This window comes from Lutra lutra, chromosome 7 (assembly GCF_902655055.1).
Source record: "Lutra lutra chromosome 7, mLutLut1.2, whole genome shotgun sequence".
Lineage (NCBI taxonomy): Eukaryota > Metazoa > Chordata > Mammalia > Carnivora > Mustelidae > Lutra > Lutra lutra.
Window position 1 is genome coordinate 70,465,220 of NC_062284.1, and position 18,051 is coordinate 70,483,270.

The 18,051-nt window shown below is 39.2% G+C and overlaps 1 protein-coding gene across 2 annotated transcripts in view; it reads left to right on the plus strand.

The window, feature by feature from the left end:
* Window positions 1–18,051, plus strand: part of TMOD3 (tropomodulin 3) — a 79,261-nt gene that overhangs the window by 55,227 nt on the left and 5,983 nt on the right. For both annotated transcript variants that reach the window (XM_047737116.1, XM_047737117.1), the window contains exons 4-8: window positions 3,342–3,464; window positions 4,911–5,000; window positions 12,739–12,869; window positions 14,569–14,676; window positions 17,767–17,910. In XM_047737116.1, coding sequence (XP_047593072.1) covers window positions 3,342–3,464; window positions 4,911–5,000; window positions 12,739–12,869; window positions 14,569–14,676; window positions 17,767–17,910 — 596 coding nt within the window. The remainder of the gene's footprint in view (window positions 1–3,341; window positions 3,465–4,910; window positions 5,001–12,738; window positions 12,870–14,568; window positions 14,677–17,766; window positions 17,911–18,051) is intronic.

Sequence of the window (18,051 nt, forward strand, 5' to 3'; positions counted from 1 at the left end):
GGCACCCTTAAACCACTTTTAATTGAGTATTATATTACTTGCAGTTAAAAACATCCTTACTAATACAAATATATTGTGGACTGACCAAATGCCATTTTTAAAATAATGCTTAACCAGAAAGACTTCTAACTCAAATGTAAAAAGTTGCAAGAGACTATTGTTCTTATGTACTAACCCAGACAAGCAGTATAAGTACATCATTATCGTTTTTAAAAATCTGTCAGAGAGCTTGAGGACACAAACCTAAATGACTTTAGAAAGTGACAAGCCGGGGCGCCTGGGTGGCTCAGCAGGTTAAAGCCTCTGCCTTCGGCTCGGGTCATGATCCCAGGGTCCTGGGATCAAGCCCCACATCGGGCTCTCTGTGAAGCAGGGAGCCTGCTTCCCTTCCTCTCTCTCTGCCTGCCTCTCTGTCTACTTGTGATCTCTGTCAAATAAATAAAATAAAATCTTAAAAAAAAAAACCTATAATAGAAAGTGACAAGCCCTCCATTAGATCAGTGACATACTTCTCTCTTGGCTGACTGAAATGTAGGGAGAAGCAGAAAACCATCATAGGAGTCAGGAGAAGTCAGCCTAATTTTTAACAAACTTTTAATGATTATGTTTGGATTAGATGATAGATTAGAAATCCAGAGAAGTGCTACAGCAGTGCTATCCACTAGAACTTTCTGCCATAATGGAAATGGTCAGTGTCTGTGCTAACCAGTGTGGTGGCTACATGCTACCCAAATGTAGCTATCAAATACTTGAAATGTGCCTAGTATGACTGAGGAACTGAATTTCTAATTTTAATTAATTTAATTTAAATGTAAATAATCACATGTGGCTAGTGGCTACTATATTGGACAGTGCAGCTTTAGAGATGCTAAGATTGCACTACTCCCACTTCTTTCCCTTAGGTCTTCATTTAGTGCTAAGGATATTAGAAGAACAAAGTCAGTGAGGCAGAGCTGAGAGAAAATTCCTGAGGTATAGGTTTTCAGCTCAGAGAGGCAGGAGGGCTGGGAGAAAACCCTTCCAGGCCAACCCCAACATCACAGAGTGTAGAGTAGACTAGGTGAAGGGGCCTGAGAGATCTGCCAAAGCCCAGAAATCAGGGGGTGGGAGAGGAAAACAAGGGCAGCTCCCATTCAATCAGAAAGCTGGCAGCCTGGGCTTCATGTCAGTAGAAATTCCTCACAGTTCATAGTTCAAAAAAGGAGGGAGGGAGCACAGATCTCCAGAACCCCATGAGGGTTGTAATCTGAGGCTTTCCTGGAGAGAAAGTCCTGATCCTATATTCAGAATGTTTGAAGCCAGTGAGGAACTGACTCAAACTAAAGTGACAAAGCCCAGATTCAGCTCAATTGTAGAGCATATTGATTCAGCCCTGACCTACAGGACATGCCTCTAAGAAGAAATATCATTTCCTTCAGTCTCTGCTATACTTCTATACAAAAATGCCTAGCATGCAGCCAAAGATCTTAAGATACATATTCCCCATACTCAAGAAAATAACAGTCAATATAAGACTTAGACATGACACGGATATTGGTGTTATCAGCTAGGGACTTCAAAATAACTATAACAAAAATGCCAAAGAATCTAGTGGACAAGGTACACAGCATGCATAAACAGAGGAGGAATTTCAGCAGAGATGTGGAAACTATTTTCTTAATAAGAAACAAATGGAAATGCTCACCATAAAAAACATAATATCAGAAATTAAGGTCCTTTAGGTGGCTTAGTAGAAAATAGCTGAACAGTTTTGGCCAGATTGCTAGAAGCAGTCTGTTGTGGAAGGATTCCTTTTGGTTGCACGGGTTGAGGTATATTTTGAATAAGAAGTACACAACACTCACTATACTACTTATAAGCCCACAGACATTCTTTTGATAGAGCACTGCATAGATTCATCACGCCACATAATCTTGCATATTTCCCTGGTAGTTTTCCTAATGGAAAAGAAATCGGCACTTCTGTGAAGGTATGCATAGACCTTTCTAGATCATTTAGTGAGACTTTTCACTTGTCTTGGGAGAGAAACCAGAGGCATTCTTGGTAACCCAGTGCCCACCATGTAGGAGTATGTCTTGGTCAGCTTGTGCTGCAGTTACATCATTACCATTTTCCATTTCCTTCATGTTTTCACTCTTGCATTGAACATGTGGTAATAAAACACTGGTTTTCACCTAATAAAGATTTTAGTTTTCTAAAAACCTGTAAGTTTCTTAACAGGTAACCTTTTTAGCATCCATTAAGGCTTAGAAGAATAGTGACCTAAAGTTTCCAGATACCCCTTAGGACATACAGGAATTTCTTTGCAATTAGATCTTGAATTTCTGGGCTCATAAACTTGATTGTTCCCTTGGCCAACAGTTTGTTGCTTAAGAGTAAGAAAGTGGATTCCATTGTTTGTTTGTTTTTATCTCTAAAAGTTTTAGAGATTTCTAAATTTTATTCCTACATTCATCGTTTGATTCAGTATTTGTTGAGTAACTCGTAATTACTCCCAAAAGAGCCTATTTTTATTTTCACAAATAGAACAGTTTCTCAGTTGATTTTTTTTTTTTCCTCCTTCATTCCAGATTGTGCAGCCAGCCCTAATATTGCCCTGGAAATTTAAAATACATACTGAAAATGAAACATTTTTTTTATGAATGCATTGATGTATGTTTTATTTATTTAAAAAACAATATTTGAGGTTGTTGACATTGAAAATCATAAGTACAATGAAGCTAAAACAGGAATTTTTTACATTAATAAGGAAAATAATCCCTGTATAGCCAAGATAAAGAATGCTGTTTGAGCCAGACACTCTGCTTTTTTTTTTATGAGCATTATTTCATTTAGCTTCACAACAGTTCCTAAGTGAAGCATCATTATGCCATTTTATAGGTAAAGATTTTCCCAAAGTGTTTTCAGACTCCTAATCTTAGAGCAGGATAGTAGATGAATTTTCTAACCCCCCATTCCCGTACCAAAAAAAAAAAAAAAAACCTGAAGATCGGGGCACCTGGGTGGCTCAGTCATTAAGCGTCTGCCTTCAGCTCAGGTCATGATCCCAGGGTCCTGGGATCGATCCCCGCATCGGGCTCCCTGCTCTGTGGAAAGCCTGCTTCTTCCTCTCCCACTCCCCCATCTTGTGTTCCCTTTCTCGCTGTCTCTCTCTCTCTCTGTCAAATAAATAAATCTTTAAAAAAAAAAAATCTGAAGATGAAACATTATTGTAGATATTTATCTTGACTTTTTCCCTCAGCTTCAGTTGTACATACTTTTCATAATTTTTGTTAAAAGAGTAAAATGGTAATGAGTAGTTAATAGAAATATCGCAATTAACACACTGCTTTATTTTACAGGGAAAATATTTATCCCGAAACAGAAACCTATGCAGACTTTCACAGAAGAAAAAATATCTCTTGATCCGGAATTAGAAGAAGCTTTGACAAGTGCTTCTGATACAGAATTGTGTGACCTTGCAGGTATCTCCTAAAACAAATGGGTGAATGAGTGGGGAAGGGAGGGGAGGAGAGGGGAATGCCAGCACTTATATCATACTGATGCTTCCTTTGCCTAGTAAAGTGCTGTTGAATCAGTAGACCACATATTTGGCTTTGTCTTTTATACTATAAATCTGGCAAAGACTTACATTTTTTAAAATGCTCTCAGTGGTGAAATTTTTATGTTAATGGAATGTATTATTTGACATCTTTTCCCATGTTACATTATTTGAAAGTCTTTATAAAAAATCTTTCACCAGTTGGTGCACAGCTAGAAGCTGTCCCATCTAAGCGTTGAAAAAGTCTCTCCAGGGTCAACTACTGTCCCATTTTACCATTAAGACCCCAAGATGAGGGGCATCTGGCTGGGTCATTCAGAAGAGCATGCAACTCTTGATCTTAGGTTCGTGAGTTTGAGCCTCACCTTGGGTGTCAAGATTACTAAAAATAAACAAAATAAACCGGGGAAAAAAAGGAAGACCCCAAGTTGAGTAACTGGAAAGCAGACAAGCAGTCCTGAGCTATCCTTACCACTTTCCCTACTTTCTGAAGTGTATCTGGAACACTCCAAACCTCCCTGTTGTTTTCATCATTGCTGGTTTCTTTCCTGGACAGGTATCTCCCCAACCTGCCTCTGCATGCACCCATTTATCGAGGTAGAAAAATATGACATGTGGGGGGATATCTTAGCACTAAGGAACCCCAGAAGCTAACATGTTTTAAAGGAAGAGTGATGGTTCTTTGGGAAGGACCCAGGAAGGGGACAATCAGTGCTTAGTGCCAGAGCAGGTGTCTAATTCCTTGGGATGCTGAGGACTATTGGAGTTGTAAATGGTGCTTTCGTCAGAGGGGAATGGGCCAGGGGCATACTGTAGCTTCTGCCACATGTGTGCAAAGGGGCATTAAAACCAAAAACTAGATTTCTCCTGTCATTTTTGAGGGATGTTACTTTAATCTTAAAGATGAGAATTCAGCTATACTTTTGGTATTTTACTCTTAGCTAAAATATGAATGTAAATGAACATGAGGTTAACAAATGTAAAAATGCTGAAGTTGAAAATCTGCCTTAGATTGCATTGTTCTTAGAACCCTTGTGAGAATGGGCAGCAAAAATAGATCATATCAGTATTCTCTCTTAGCCACCAGATGGAGCTAAGTATAGATTTACATTTACGGTTAGTTAGGCTGGCTTCAGTTGCGTGTCTGAATTCATAAATGTGGGGAAATCTAAATCCAAATAAGGGGTGAAGTAATAGGGGTATTAATGAGAAAGAGGTTATAGGTGATTTTTTAATCACATTGTCTCCTTTTTTGGCTGCAAAATAATATGTTCAGAAAATGTTAAAATCAGAAATTTTTGGTTGTATAATCAATTATTTATGTTTGAAACTGATGGAAATAAAAGTAACTCTTTTTCTATACTTGTAGCTATTCTTGGGATGCACAACTTGATAACGAATGCCCAGTTATGTAATATAGTGGGAAGCAGTAATGGTGTCGACCAAGAACATTTTTCAAGTAAGTACTTAACAATCCATTGTGAATTCCAATCCTTTGTTAAATGTATTTTGTTTTCTCCATGTATTAACTTCAATATATACATACCAAATGTTTTGTGTATGTACCTAAAACCTGAGATTCCAATTAGATAGTACTGATGTAGAAAACCATTGAAAATAGAATATTAAATATTTTATTTTATTTTTAAAGATTTTATTTATTCATTTGAGATGGAGCACAGGCAGGGGGGAGGGGAAGAAGAAGACGCAGACTCCCCACTGAGCTGGGAGCCCGATGTGGGGCTCGATCCCCAGACCTGGAGATCATGAGCCGAGCCAAAGGCAGATAGATGCTTAACTATCTGAGCCACCCAGGCACCCCTAAATATTTTATTCTTAATGTGTCAACAAATGTAATTGGAACTACTCTCACCTCACCAAATAATACTAATAGTAAATACTATAAAAACTAATCAAACTTGGCTTTTGTTGACATTTTTATTTTGAGTGTTACTGATTTTCAAGAAATCTACAACAATGTTGACCAAAAAAACTACATTATAAATCATATTCAGGAGAAATCACAGAACTACTCAACCCCTAAACCTTTTAATTTGATACTAATACTAAATAGCCTAAGGCCAGGCTTTTTAAAAAAAAATTCATTTATAGGGTGCTTTAAAAGGACCAAAGTAATACGTACTTTTATAACACATTTGAACAATATCCAAGTAAATGAGGTAAGAAGTAAAAGTGTCTCTGTTCATTGCCATCGTGCCTTCTGCTCCCCCTCCCCCTTACCTGTTAACAATTTGGTGTATGTCCTTCTAGACTTATACTGTGTTCATACAAACTTATATATATGTATATACATATATATATATGCATGTTATATACATATATCTATACATACATATTACACATAGCCTTTTGTTTTTTATAAAAATGGGATCATACTGCAGCTATTTCTAATAAGTTAATTTTTCAATAATAATATTACTTTTTTTTTTTAAAGATTTTATTTATTTATTTGACAGAGATCACAAGTAGGCAGAGAGGCAGGCAGAGAGAGGAGGAAACAGGTTCTCCGCAGAGCAGAGAGCCCAATGCGGGGCTCGATCCCAGGACCCTGGAATCATGACCTGAGCTGAAGGCAGAGGCTTTAACCCACTGAGAGCCACCCAGGCACCCCAATAATATTACTTTTGACCCTTAACACAAGTTTGAAATGTGTGGATCCACTTATATATGGATTCTTTTTGATAATTACAGTATAGAACTATAAATATATTTTCCTTATGATTTTCTTTTTTATTAAGTGTAGTTGACATATAATATTAGTTTCAGGTGTACAGCATACTGGTGGAACAATTCTGTACATTACTCAGTTCTCACCACAATAAATGTAGTCATCAGGGACGCCTGGGTGGCTCAGTTGGTTAAGCAGCTGCCTTCGGCTCAGGTCATGATCCCAGCATCCTGGGATCGAGTCCCACATCGGGCTCCTTGCTTGGCGGGGAGCCTGCTTCTCCCTCTGCCTCTGCCTGCCATTCTGTCTGCCTGTGCTTGCTCGCTCTCCTCTCTCTCTGACAAATAAATAAAATCTTTTAAAAAAATAAATAAATAAAATAAATGTAGTCATCATCTGTAACCATACAATATTATCATGTTATTATAATATTGACTATATTCCCTATGCTCTACTTTTCATCTCTGTGCCTTATTTATTTTATAACTGAATATTTATGCCTCTTAATTCCCTTTATTTCGCCTGTCCCCACACTGCTTTGCCCTCTGCTAACCACGACTTTGTTTTCTATATTTAAGAGCCTAGCCATGTTTGTTTGTTATTCTGTTATTTAGATTCCACGTATAAGTGAAATAATATGGTATTTGTCTTTCTCTGATTTATTTCACTTAGCATAATGTCCTCCATGTTCATCCATGTTTGCTACAAATGGAAAGATCTTGTTCTTTTTTATGGCTGAGTAATATTCCATAATATTCCATACATAAACACACACACACCATATTTTCTTTATCCATTCTTCTGTGGATAGACACTTAGGTTGCTTCCATATCTTGGCTATTGTAAATAATGCTGCATTAACACAGGGGTGCGTGTATCCCTTTGAATTAGCGCTTTTGTATTCTTTGGGTAAATACTCAGTAGTATTTGCTAGATCATGTGGTAGTTCTATTTTTAACTTTCTGAGGAACCCCCTTACTGTTTTCCACTGTGGCTGCCCCAGTTTGCATTCCCACCAACAGTGCAAGAGGAGGGTTCCTTTTTCTCCACATCCTTGTTAACACTTGTTTCTTGTGTTTTTTCTCTTAGCCATTCTGACAGGCGTGACGTATAGTTTTGATTTGCATTTCCCTGATAATGAGTACTGATGAGCATGTTTTCATGTTATTTAACTTCCATGTATTTGTGGTCTTGCCAGATTTTTTTCTTGTGGTTGACTCCTAGTTTCATAGCATTGTGGTCAGAAAAGATGCATGGTATGACTTCGATCTTTTTGGATTTGTTGAGGTTTGTTTTGTGGCCTAATATGGGATCTGTTCTGGAGAATGTTCTGTGTGCACTTGAAAAGAATGTGTATTCTGCTGTTTTAGGATGGAATGTTCCAAATATATCTGTTAAGTCTATCTGGTCTAGTGTGTCATTCAAATTCATTGTTTCCTTGTGGATTTTCTGTTTAGATGATCTGTCCATTGATGTAAGTAGGGTGTAAAAGTCCCCTGCTATAATTGTATTGTTATTGATTAGTTCATGTTTGTTAATGACTTTTATGTATATGGGTGCAGAAATATTTACTCTTGTCATATCTTCTTGTTGGGCTGTTCTCTTTATGATTATTTAATATCCTTCTTCGTCTTCTTGTTAAGTCTTTGTTTAAAAAGTCTATTTTGGGGGCGCCTGGGTGGCTCAGTGGGTTAAGCCGCTGCCTTCGGCTCAGGTCATGATCCCAGGTCCTGGGTTTGAGCCCCACATCGGGCTTTCTGCTCAGCAGGGAGCCTGCTTCCTCCTCTCTCTCTGCCTGCCTCTCTGCCTACTTGTGATTTCTGTCAAATAAATAAATAAAATCTTAAAAAAAAAAAAAGTCTATTTTGTCCAGTATAAGTACTGCTACTCCCAGATTCTTTTTGACATCTATTTGCATAAGTGTTTCTCCATCCTCTCACTTTCAGTCTACGGGTGTCTTTAAGTCTAAAATGGGTCTCTTCCAAGCAGCATATAGATGGATCTTGTTTTTTTACCCATTCTTTAACTGTCTTTTGATTGGAGCATTCAGTCCATTTGCATTCAAAGTAATTATTGGATAGATATGCATTTATTGCCATTTTATTACTTGTTTTGTGATTCTTTCTGAAGATTTTTTCCTCTGGTCATTTCTTGTCTCTTATAGTTTGCTGGTTTTCTTTAGTGATATATTTGGATTTTTCTCTTTATTTTTTGTATATCCGTTAGGGGTTTTTGATTTGTGGTTATTATTAGGTATATAACATCTTCATATAGTCTATATTAAGTTGATGGTTGTTTAAGTTTGAACCCATTCTTTACTCCTCTCCTCCCCACCTTTTAGGTATATAGTGTCATATTTTACATCCTTTTATTTTGTGTGTTCCTTGATTGATTTTTTTTTTTTTACAGAAATAATTTTTTTAATTGCTTTTTGTGTTTCCTACTTTCATACTCTCATTTTTGGTCTTTCCTTTCCACTCAAAGAGTCCCCTTTAATAGTTCTTGCAGGGCAAGTTTAATAGTAATGAACTCCCTTTAGTTTTTGTTTGGGAAACTCTTTATCTCTCCTGTTCTGGGTGATAGTCTTTCTGGGATAGAATATTCTTGGCTCTAAGTTTTCCCCATTCAGCACTTTGAATATATTATGCCACTCTCCTCTGGCTTGAAGAGTTTTTGCTGAAAAATCCCAGTAGCCTTAGGGGGTTTCCTTTGTATTGTAACTGTCTTTTGTCTTGCTGTTTTTAATATATTTTCTTTATCACTATATTACTGTATTACTACTTAGTATATATCACTATATATTTTAATTACAATATGTCTTAGGGTGGACCTTCTTTGGTGATTTTGTTGGGGCTCTCTTTGCCTCCTGGATCTGGGTTTTTGTTTCCTTCCCTGATGAGGGGAAGTTTTCAGCTGTTATTTCTTCAGATAAATTCTCTGCCCCCTTTTCTCTCTTCTTCTGGGAACCCTATAATATGAAGGTTAGGTTTGATAGGAGTCACTGAGTTCCCTATTTTTGTTTTGCGTAATTCTTTTTTCTCTCTTTTGTTCAACTTGATTACTTTCCATTGCTCTGTCATTTAGGTCATTAATTTGTTCCTCTCCTTCTTCCATCTTGCTGTTCATTCCATCATGCATGTTTCTCATTTTATTTTTTGAGCTCCTTATCTGTGGTATGTTATTCCTCACCTCTATGACAGTGGTCTCACTGGTGTTCTCCACTCATTTCTCAAGTCCAGTGAGTATCCTTATGATCATTGCTTTAAATTTTCCATCAGGCATGTTGCTTTTATCTGTTTTGCTTGGATCTCCTGCTGCAGCCTTGTTTTGTTCTTTCATTTGGGACAGATTCCTTTGTCTTCTCATTTGGTCTACGTCTCTGTGCCTGTTTCCTCTGTGTTAGGAAAGTCAGCTGCATCTCCTGTTCTTCAGGGTAATGGCTTTATGAAGAGGTCTTGTAGTGGAGTGCCTGGGTGGCTCAGTTGTTGGGCATCTGCTTTCGGCTCTGGTAGTGATCCTGAGGTCCTGGGATCAAGCCCGGTGTAGGACTCTCTGCTTGGCGGGGAACCTGCTTCTCCCTCTCTCACTCCCCATGCTTGTATTCCTCCTCTCGCTGTCAAGTAAATAAATAAAATCATTAAAAAAAAAAAGAAGACTTGTAGTGCCCTACCGTGTAGTGTGTCCACTGTTCCCAGGGCTTGGTACTTCTAGGATTGTCTCCAGTGTGTGTCGTGTGTGACGTGGTGTTCTGTGCTGGCCACTTTATCCTTGTCTGGCCACTTTATCCTAGGCCAGTTGTCTACAGAGGTTCTCTTTGCTTGTTGTGGGCATTTGGTCCCTGCCTGAATGTGGCACATTTGAACTAGATGTGCTCTGATCTGCTTGTGAAATGAAACCTCTTACCACTACCACTGGAACTGAGGTCTTGCAAAACAACGTGTGTCAGGAGACTTGGTATTGGCAGGAATTTGGGCTGGTCTTCTGGGTGAGGGGTTCTGCTGTGCTGGGATTGAGGCAAGTGTGGCAGGGAAGGGCCGATCTGCCAGAGAGTGAAGGGGCAGGACTTGGTGTAAACAAATTAGGTAGTGAGTGTTGGTCCTGTGCTTATGCTGAGAGGCAGAGGAGGGAAATTACACCTGCCAATTCCTTTGTTCCTTGAGAGGTTTCCCGGTGAATGCTGCTTCTCTGGGTCACACTCCGAGATGAGCAGCTAACCTCCCCACTGTGTGCTCTAGGCACTCTTCAGATTGCTGTTTCCATGCTGTATGTCCACAGAGTCTTTGCTTGCTTTCCCTCCAAGAGCAGCCCCAAAGTCCTCTGAGGTCTCCCACAGCCAAGTACACTGACCTTTAAAACTCTAAGCTTTAAGGCTTCCTGGTTGCAAGAACTCCTGAAATTCAGGGCCCTTCTAACTTCCAGGCCAGTTGCTATGGGGATTCATTTTTCCCATGCACTCCCCTTTGTGCTAGTCTGTCTTTCACCCTTTGCAACTGTGGCTTCCTCCCCACTGCAGCGGCCATGATCTGTTTCTCTCCCAGACCAAATCTCTACACTTCTTACCTTCTTTGATGTGGCCTGTTCTCTGCCTTTAGCTGTGGAGTCTGTTCTGCCAGTCTTCAGGTCAATTTCTGGAGTATTTAGGATGATTTGATAGTTACCTAGTTGTTATTTGTGGGACAAAATGAACCCAGGGTCCTCCTACTCTGCTACCATCTTCCCCTTGTGGTAACCTTTTACTTACTTCTCTGTCTCCTATGTTTCTCTAAACTATTATTTTCTAGTGGCTTACTCAGATTCAGGTACAGTTTTTTGTTTTGGAGGGTTTGGGGGGGCAAGAGTGCTTCTTAGTGATTAAATCTCATTAGGAAGCCTATCAAGTCTAGTCATTCCTCTTTGGGGAATATGTCAAAATTCATCAGTGTGTTGAAATGTTAGTAATCTGATCCATCACTTAAAGTCTCCCATAAGCCTTTCTTAATGGTTTCAGCATCCCATTTACTGGATCCATTACTTCATTCAGAAGCAGTGCTCTTTAAATGCACATACTCTGTGGAATGAGGAAGAAATCTTTTGGTTTTGTAAAATTCAGAATTGAGATAGAACTCATTCAGGTTTTTTTTTTTGTAGTGAGGAAGCTCTTCTCTAGCCCCCTTGATCTACAATCTTGAAGAAGATTACCTTGCTGAATTTAGGTGAGAGGGAGCCCACTCTGTCCTTTTAGCAGAACTCTGGGAGGAAGCTTATCCTTGTATAGAACCAAATTCTGCCTCCAGGCAGTCTATACCTGTTCTAACCTAGCCTTTCAGAACAGCTTGAAATTTCTCTATTCTTCCACAGGATAAATCTGAAAAAAAATGAGCATACTTCCTTTTAATATATACGTCCAGGTCAGATATATCCAGATCTTTCCACTTTCCTCAGGAAAATAATTTTCAGGCCATCATCTAAATTGATCTCATGATGCTATGTGTGTATATGTGTAATAAATTTGAAAAGAACAAGGTACTCTTAGAGGGAATTTGTTCAATATACTTTGGCTTTTTTTTTTTTTTTTTTAAGATTTTAATTATTTGAGAGAGAACCAAGAGCAGAGGGAGGGGTAGAGGGAGAGGGAGCAGACTCCCCGAAGAGCAGGGAGCCTGATGCAGGGCTTGATTCCAGGATCCTGGGATCATGACCTGAGCTAAAGGCAGATACTTAACTGACTGAGCCACGCAGGTGCCCCCAGTATACTTCATCTTAAGATGAGTTTTGCTCCTAAAAGCTAGAGGAGGGCAGAAGGGAAGAACTAAGCCAGACAGTGACCCTTTCTGTCAATCTTTCTGTCAGTTGCTACTAACTTTTTTGGGTCATTTGCCATGAATCTGATGCTATAGGTTTTCTCCCCAGAAAACTTATCCATTAAAATGCTTGCTTGTTACATGTGTTTATAGACCTTCACATACACATCAAAGTGTACTTAGACCTCATTAGAGGATTCAAGGCTCCTGGGTCCTCTTTCAGCTTTGCTTAGTAGTATTTTCGCCATGGATATGAATATGGTTTACACGGTGAAGGATTGGGGGTCGGAGTGAAGGAGGGCAGTAATTTGGGGGATTTCTGTCTTGGGAACTCTTCTGTGGACCATTATCTGTCTCCCCCTTCCCTATTCCTACTCATCCTTCCCTTTTTCCCATGCACAGTACTCGCCATAAGAGAAAGAGGTCACATGTCCTTCATCACCTTACTCTTCTCACTGAGGCTGTGTTTCTTTAAGTCTGTGATTCGTACTGCCTTTATAGTAATTACTAGTTAAATCTCAGAGAAGATGATACGAGAGGATGGCATTTTATTTGAGTGCTTTAAATGTGTGTTAACACATGAAGGATCTTTTAGAAATTGTGGGGGAAATTTTCTGGTTAGTTGTATTGAATGTGCGTGTACATGTGTGTTGTTTGCGTTAAGTTCATAAATGCATTCGCTGTAATAATGTCAGCCAGTGAAACTCTTGTTCTTTTTGTTCCTACAGATGTGGTAAAAGGTGAAAAGATTCTTCCAGTATTTGATGAGCCACCAAATCCAACCAATGTTGAGGAGAGTTTAAAGAGAATTAAAGAAAATGATGTTCATCTTGTTGAAGTTAATTTGAATAATATAAAGGTATGTGTGCTAGGCAAACAATAAAGTTTTGACTTGCTTTAAGTAAGTTAGATTTAGGATGAGAGTTGGGCAGTTTTGATAAAGTGTGATTTTATAGTTCTGCAAGGTAAAGTTTTTGCTCCTAACAGTATGCTTAGATTCCTTTATATTTTAGAAATTAAAGTGCAGTATTTTTCTGACTTGCTTTTTTAAAGGTATCATATAAAAATGTAAACCCTACACACTGTCAGCATAAATCTTTCTGGCTTCCAAAGTACTGCCTACTTCTAAGAGCACTTACTTAGTCTTTCAGGGTTTGTTTTTTTTAAATCCGGTTTCTTGAGGTATTCCTTGTATTGAACCACATTCTGCTATCTACTGAAATTCTGCCGATTCTGTGTACAGTTCAATGAGTTTTGACCAATGCAGAAGTAGTACAGCCACCACCATAGATGTGGAATATGTCAGTCCCTTTTATTGTCATTCTCTGCCCTCAGCTGTAGCCCCTGACCACTTGTTTGTTTTCTTCCCCTTCATTTGCCTTCCCCAGAGTGTCCTATGAGTGGAATCAAAGAGTATGAACCTTTGAGTCTGGCTTCTTTTACTTAGCATAATGCATCTGGGATTCATCTGTGTGGTTGTGTATGTCAGTAGTTTGTTGAAGAGTATTCTGTTTTATGAATATGCTGCAATTTTTTTTTATCCATTCCCTACTTGATAGACATATGGATTCCCTCTGGTTTAGAATGATTGTAATAAAGCTGTTAAACACATCTGAACATGTGAACATATGTTTTCGTTTCTCTGGAGTAAACCGCAGTGGGCTTTGGATCTGGGATCTGGAGTTTTTAAAAAAATGCAGTGCTTCCTTGGAATAAAGAAGAAATGAGTTAGGAGGGCATAGGGATGAATAATTACCAAAGAGTAAATTCAGATTATCTCTTGAGTATTGTTCATTGTATAATAACTGCATTAAGAATCCCTCATTTAATTTTATTCTGTTTTTAAGAATTCCTCATTTTAAATCTTGATTTGTCTGAAGTAAGGGCTGAGAGAGCATCTGGGAATTATAAGAACCTAGGGAATAAGACCTCTGTGCTCCTTTAGCAGGTGTGCCTTCCTGTGAGCTGAAGAAAGCAAGCCTTGAGAAAAGCTAACATTCCTAGTTGATCACTAATTTTAATTTTTAAAAACTTCAGTCCTCACATAACTAAATCAACAGGTAATGATCTGAAAATAACCAGGCTACAGGGAATTGTAGTGTTGGTAATAAAGGGAGAAATTAGTGCCTTCTAGAACTATATCTTTCCACATTTCAGGTAGTGTAGGGTTAATCTCTCTTATTATAGCTTAAACTAAGTGACATCTCTTCCTTTGTAGAAAAGTGAATCTATTTTGAATACTCAGGTGTTGGCGTCTTATAATCCAAATAGTTAAGTAGAATAATGAAAGTTTCCTTAATCGAAATGCTAGAGAAGTGATGATATATACTCTCCTCTAGGTCAGCAGTTTGTGCAAATGTACCATAACAGAGAAATCAAGGAGGCTGTTTGACTTCCTTTGTAGAATAAATGTTTTGTTTATATAATTTTTTCTCCCCACCCCCTTGTATAATTTCTCAGTACATTTAATGAAAAAAAAGTAAGTACAAACACATTTGATTAATGGACCGAATTTCTTAAAAACGAAAATGTCATATTTCACATGATTTTCTTCCAAGAATATCCCAGTTCCAACTCTAAAAGATTTTGCAAAAGCTTTGGAAACCAACACACACGTGAAGCATTTCAGTCTTGCAGCCACACGGAGCAATGACCCCGTCGCTGTTGTAAGTAAGCTGCTACTGATAGTAGTGAAATAGTGACTATGGTATGGTACAGAAGTGGCTCAACCGATCTAATGATGAAGATTTACTCTCTTTTCAGTTGATGTTTAGCTCACTGTTAGGCAAGACATTATTTACTCTTTTATGTTTATTTTTTCCTGTATTTCTTCCCTATAATTTTAAAAACCGTAAGTGAAGTCATGCAATATATACTGTTTTGTAACTTATTTTTTGCTGAACAATATATGTTAGAGATCTTTCATATCACTACGTAAAGTTCAACACCATTCTTTTAACATCTGCAGGGGATTCCATTTATGATCTATGGATCTATGTGCTGGATTTTGTCAAATGCTTTTAATGTGTGTATTGAGATGATCATGTGGTTTTTGTCCTTTATTAATATGGTATATTCATTGATTAACTTTTGCCTGTTGAGCCAACCTTGCATTCCTGAGGTTAATCCCACTTGATCATGGTATGAACCTTTATCTGCACTTGGCTTTGAGGACATCACTACCTTTGATTCTCCTCTCTCCTTTGACTGGATGTCCCTTCTCTGGTTTCTCCTCATCTTCCCCACCTCTAAGCATCTGAATGGCCTGGGGCTCAGTCCAGGTCTTCTTTGTCCACTTTCTGGATGATGTCACTCTGTTTCATTGCTGTGTATTATCTCTGTATGCTTCAGACTCCCAGGATTGTTATCCCCAGTTCGTACCTCTCTCCTGAACTATGTGCTCATGTCCACCTCCTTAACCCCTTGCTTGGCTGTCTAACAGACATCCCATATGGTCCCAAACTCCTATCTTCCACTCATACCCGCTCCTCTACCATTTTTTCCTGTCTCAGTAAATGACAACTTCATTCGTTCATTTGCTCAAGACAAAAGGAAATGGAGTTACCCTTGACTTCCCTTTCTCACAACCTTAAATACATATCCAAGCTTGTCTTCCAAATATTCCAGAATCTAACCATTTCTCACCATTTTCTCAACTACCGTGCTGGTTGGTCTAACTCAGCATCTTCTCTCATCTGGATTATTGTGATCACCTCCTCACTGAGCTGCCTGTGTCCGTCTTTCCCACCTCAAAGCCAGCCTTTGTTTTTTTTTTTTAAAGATTTTATTTCTTTGACACAGAGAGAGAGATCACAAGTAGGCAGAGCAGCACAGAGAGAGCGAGGGGGAAGCAGGCTCCCTGCCGAGCAGAGAGCCCAATGCGGGGCTCGATCCCAGGACCCTGGGATCATGACCTGAGCTGAAGGCAGAGTCTTAACCTACTGAGCCACCCAGGCGCCCCTCAAAGCCAGCCTTTTTTACATAGCATCAAAAGTGATTCATTTATTTGAGACAGAGTGAGAGAGCACGATCTGGGATGGGGGCGGGAGGGTAGAGGGAGAGAAAAACACACTGCTTGCCGAGCAGGGAGCCTGATGCGGGGCTCAATCCCCCAACCCTGGGATCATGACACAAGCCGAAGACAAGTGCTTAACCGACTGAGCCATCAGGATACCCCCAAAAGTGTTCTTTTAAAAACTTGTTTAGTTACCTCATTCTTTCTTTTTTTTTTTAAGGTTTTATTTCCTTATTTGACAGAGATCACAAGTAGGCAGAGAGGTAGGCAGAGAGATGGGGAAGCAGGCTCCCCGCTGAGCAGAGATCCCAATGTGGGGCTCAATCCCAGGACCCCGGGATCATGACTTGAGCCAAAGGCAGAGGCTTAACCCACTAAGCCACCCAGGCGCCCCTACTTACTTCATTCTTATACTCAGAACCCTTCAGCAGCTCAGTCCATTTGTCTAATAATAAAAATCACTATCCTTCAGTAGTCTTATAATCCTTTACTTGCCCCATTTTTTTCCTTTTTAATATTTATTTGAGAGAGAGAGGAAAGGACAGAAGGAGAGGGAAAGAGAGAATCTCAAGCAAGACTCCCCAGCTAAGCACAGAGCCTGACGCAGGGCTTGATCTTATGACCCCAAGATCAGACCCGAGCTGAAACCAAGAGTCAAGCTCCACTACTTGCGCTTTCTTTCATTCAACTATAGACATACAGCCTCTTACTCTTCCTCAGACATGTGATGCATGCCTCTGATGCAGGGCCTTCCCCCTTGTTTCTCCTGCCTTGTTTCGCCTTTCATATTTCACATGAAATATTGATGTGAAATGATATTTCACATTGTTTTAGGTCACCACTTTGAGCCATTGCTCCAGCGTCACCTTCCTGGTGAGGCCTTTCCTGACCACGCCTGTCCCCAACACTCTCTGTCTACCCTATTTTCTTTCTCTGTAGCTCTGTTTACCATCTAACGTTATATTTTGGTTATTGTCCACTCCCTCCCCACTAAAATATAAGTTCCATCAGGCAGAAACGTGTATGTTCTATTTCTAAATCTTCAGAGCAGTACTTAATCAAATAATCAGCCACCAGTAATATTTGAAGAAATGTATATACATTTCATTTGTATGTACAATTGTATGTACAATACAAATGGATAAGGGATTTGTTCCACGTAGCTAGTTGTCACTAATGAAACGTATACACGTAGAGATACCTGTCCCAAGTTCTTTCTAGTATCTCTGTCCTCTTTTGCCTTTTCTTTTAACTTGACTCTGTGTTCTGGTAATCTGTGAGCATTTCTGACCTTCTGCCTTAGGCATCCCTTCCCATCTCAGCCTCAAAAATCAGTCCATAATTTATCTTCATTTTTGCTACACAAAAAACCAGCTGCAGTAGGACCCAAGTAAGAAAAGATGTTCCAAAGAGACCTTGATGAAGGTAGTCCTACACAAGAACTAAGAGAAAGTGTGAGAGAGACAGGAGAAAGGAGGGAGTAGGGTAGGAGTGAACATAACAGTGTGAAAAGCAGCAGAGAATATTACCAACAGAGGATTACGTGTGACAAATCTAAATACCATGACAGAGCATGTGTGAAAAATAGGTATGAGGCCTATGAGGTAGTGTGTCAGCCTAAAATAGTCTAATGAGAAACATCAGAGCAGTTCTGCTAATTACTGTATTTGTTTACGGCAGGTAGAATATATGCTGGGTACTGTCAATTTTTATCTCTAAATATTTTCTTTATAATTTCTAGGCTTTTGCAGATATGCTGAGAGTAAACAAAAATTTGAAGAGCTTAAATATAGAGTCCAACTTTATTACAGGAGTTGGGATTCTAGCCCTGATTGATGCTCTAAGAGATAATGAAACCCTGGCCGAGCTCAAGATTGACAATCAGGTCAGTGTTCTACAGCAGTAACTAAGGAAGCTGTGGAGGGTTTGGGGACTCAGGAGGCAGGTGGAAGGGGGGCATTTGGGGAAGGTGGTGGCCTGGAAGGAGATGAGGACATTTGAAGCATCCAGAATATTAACATTCTGA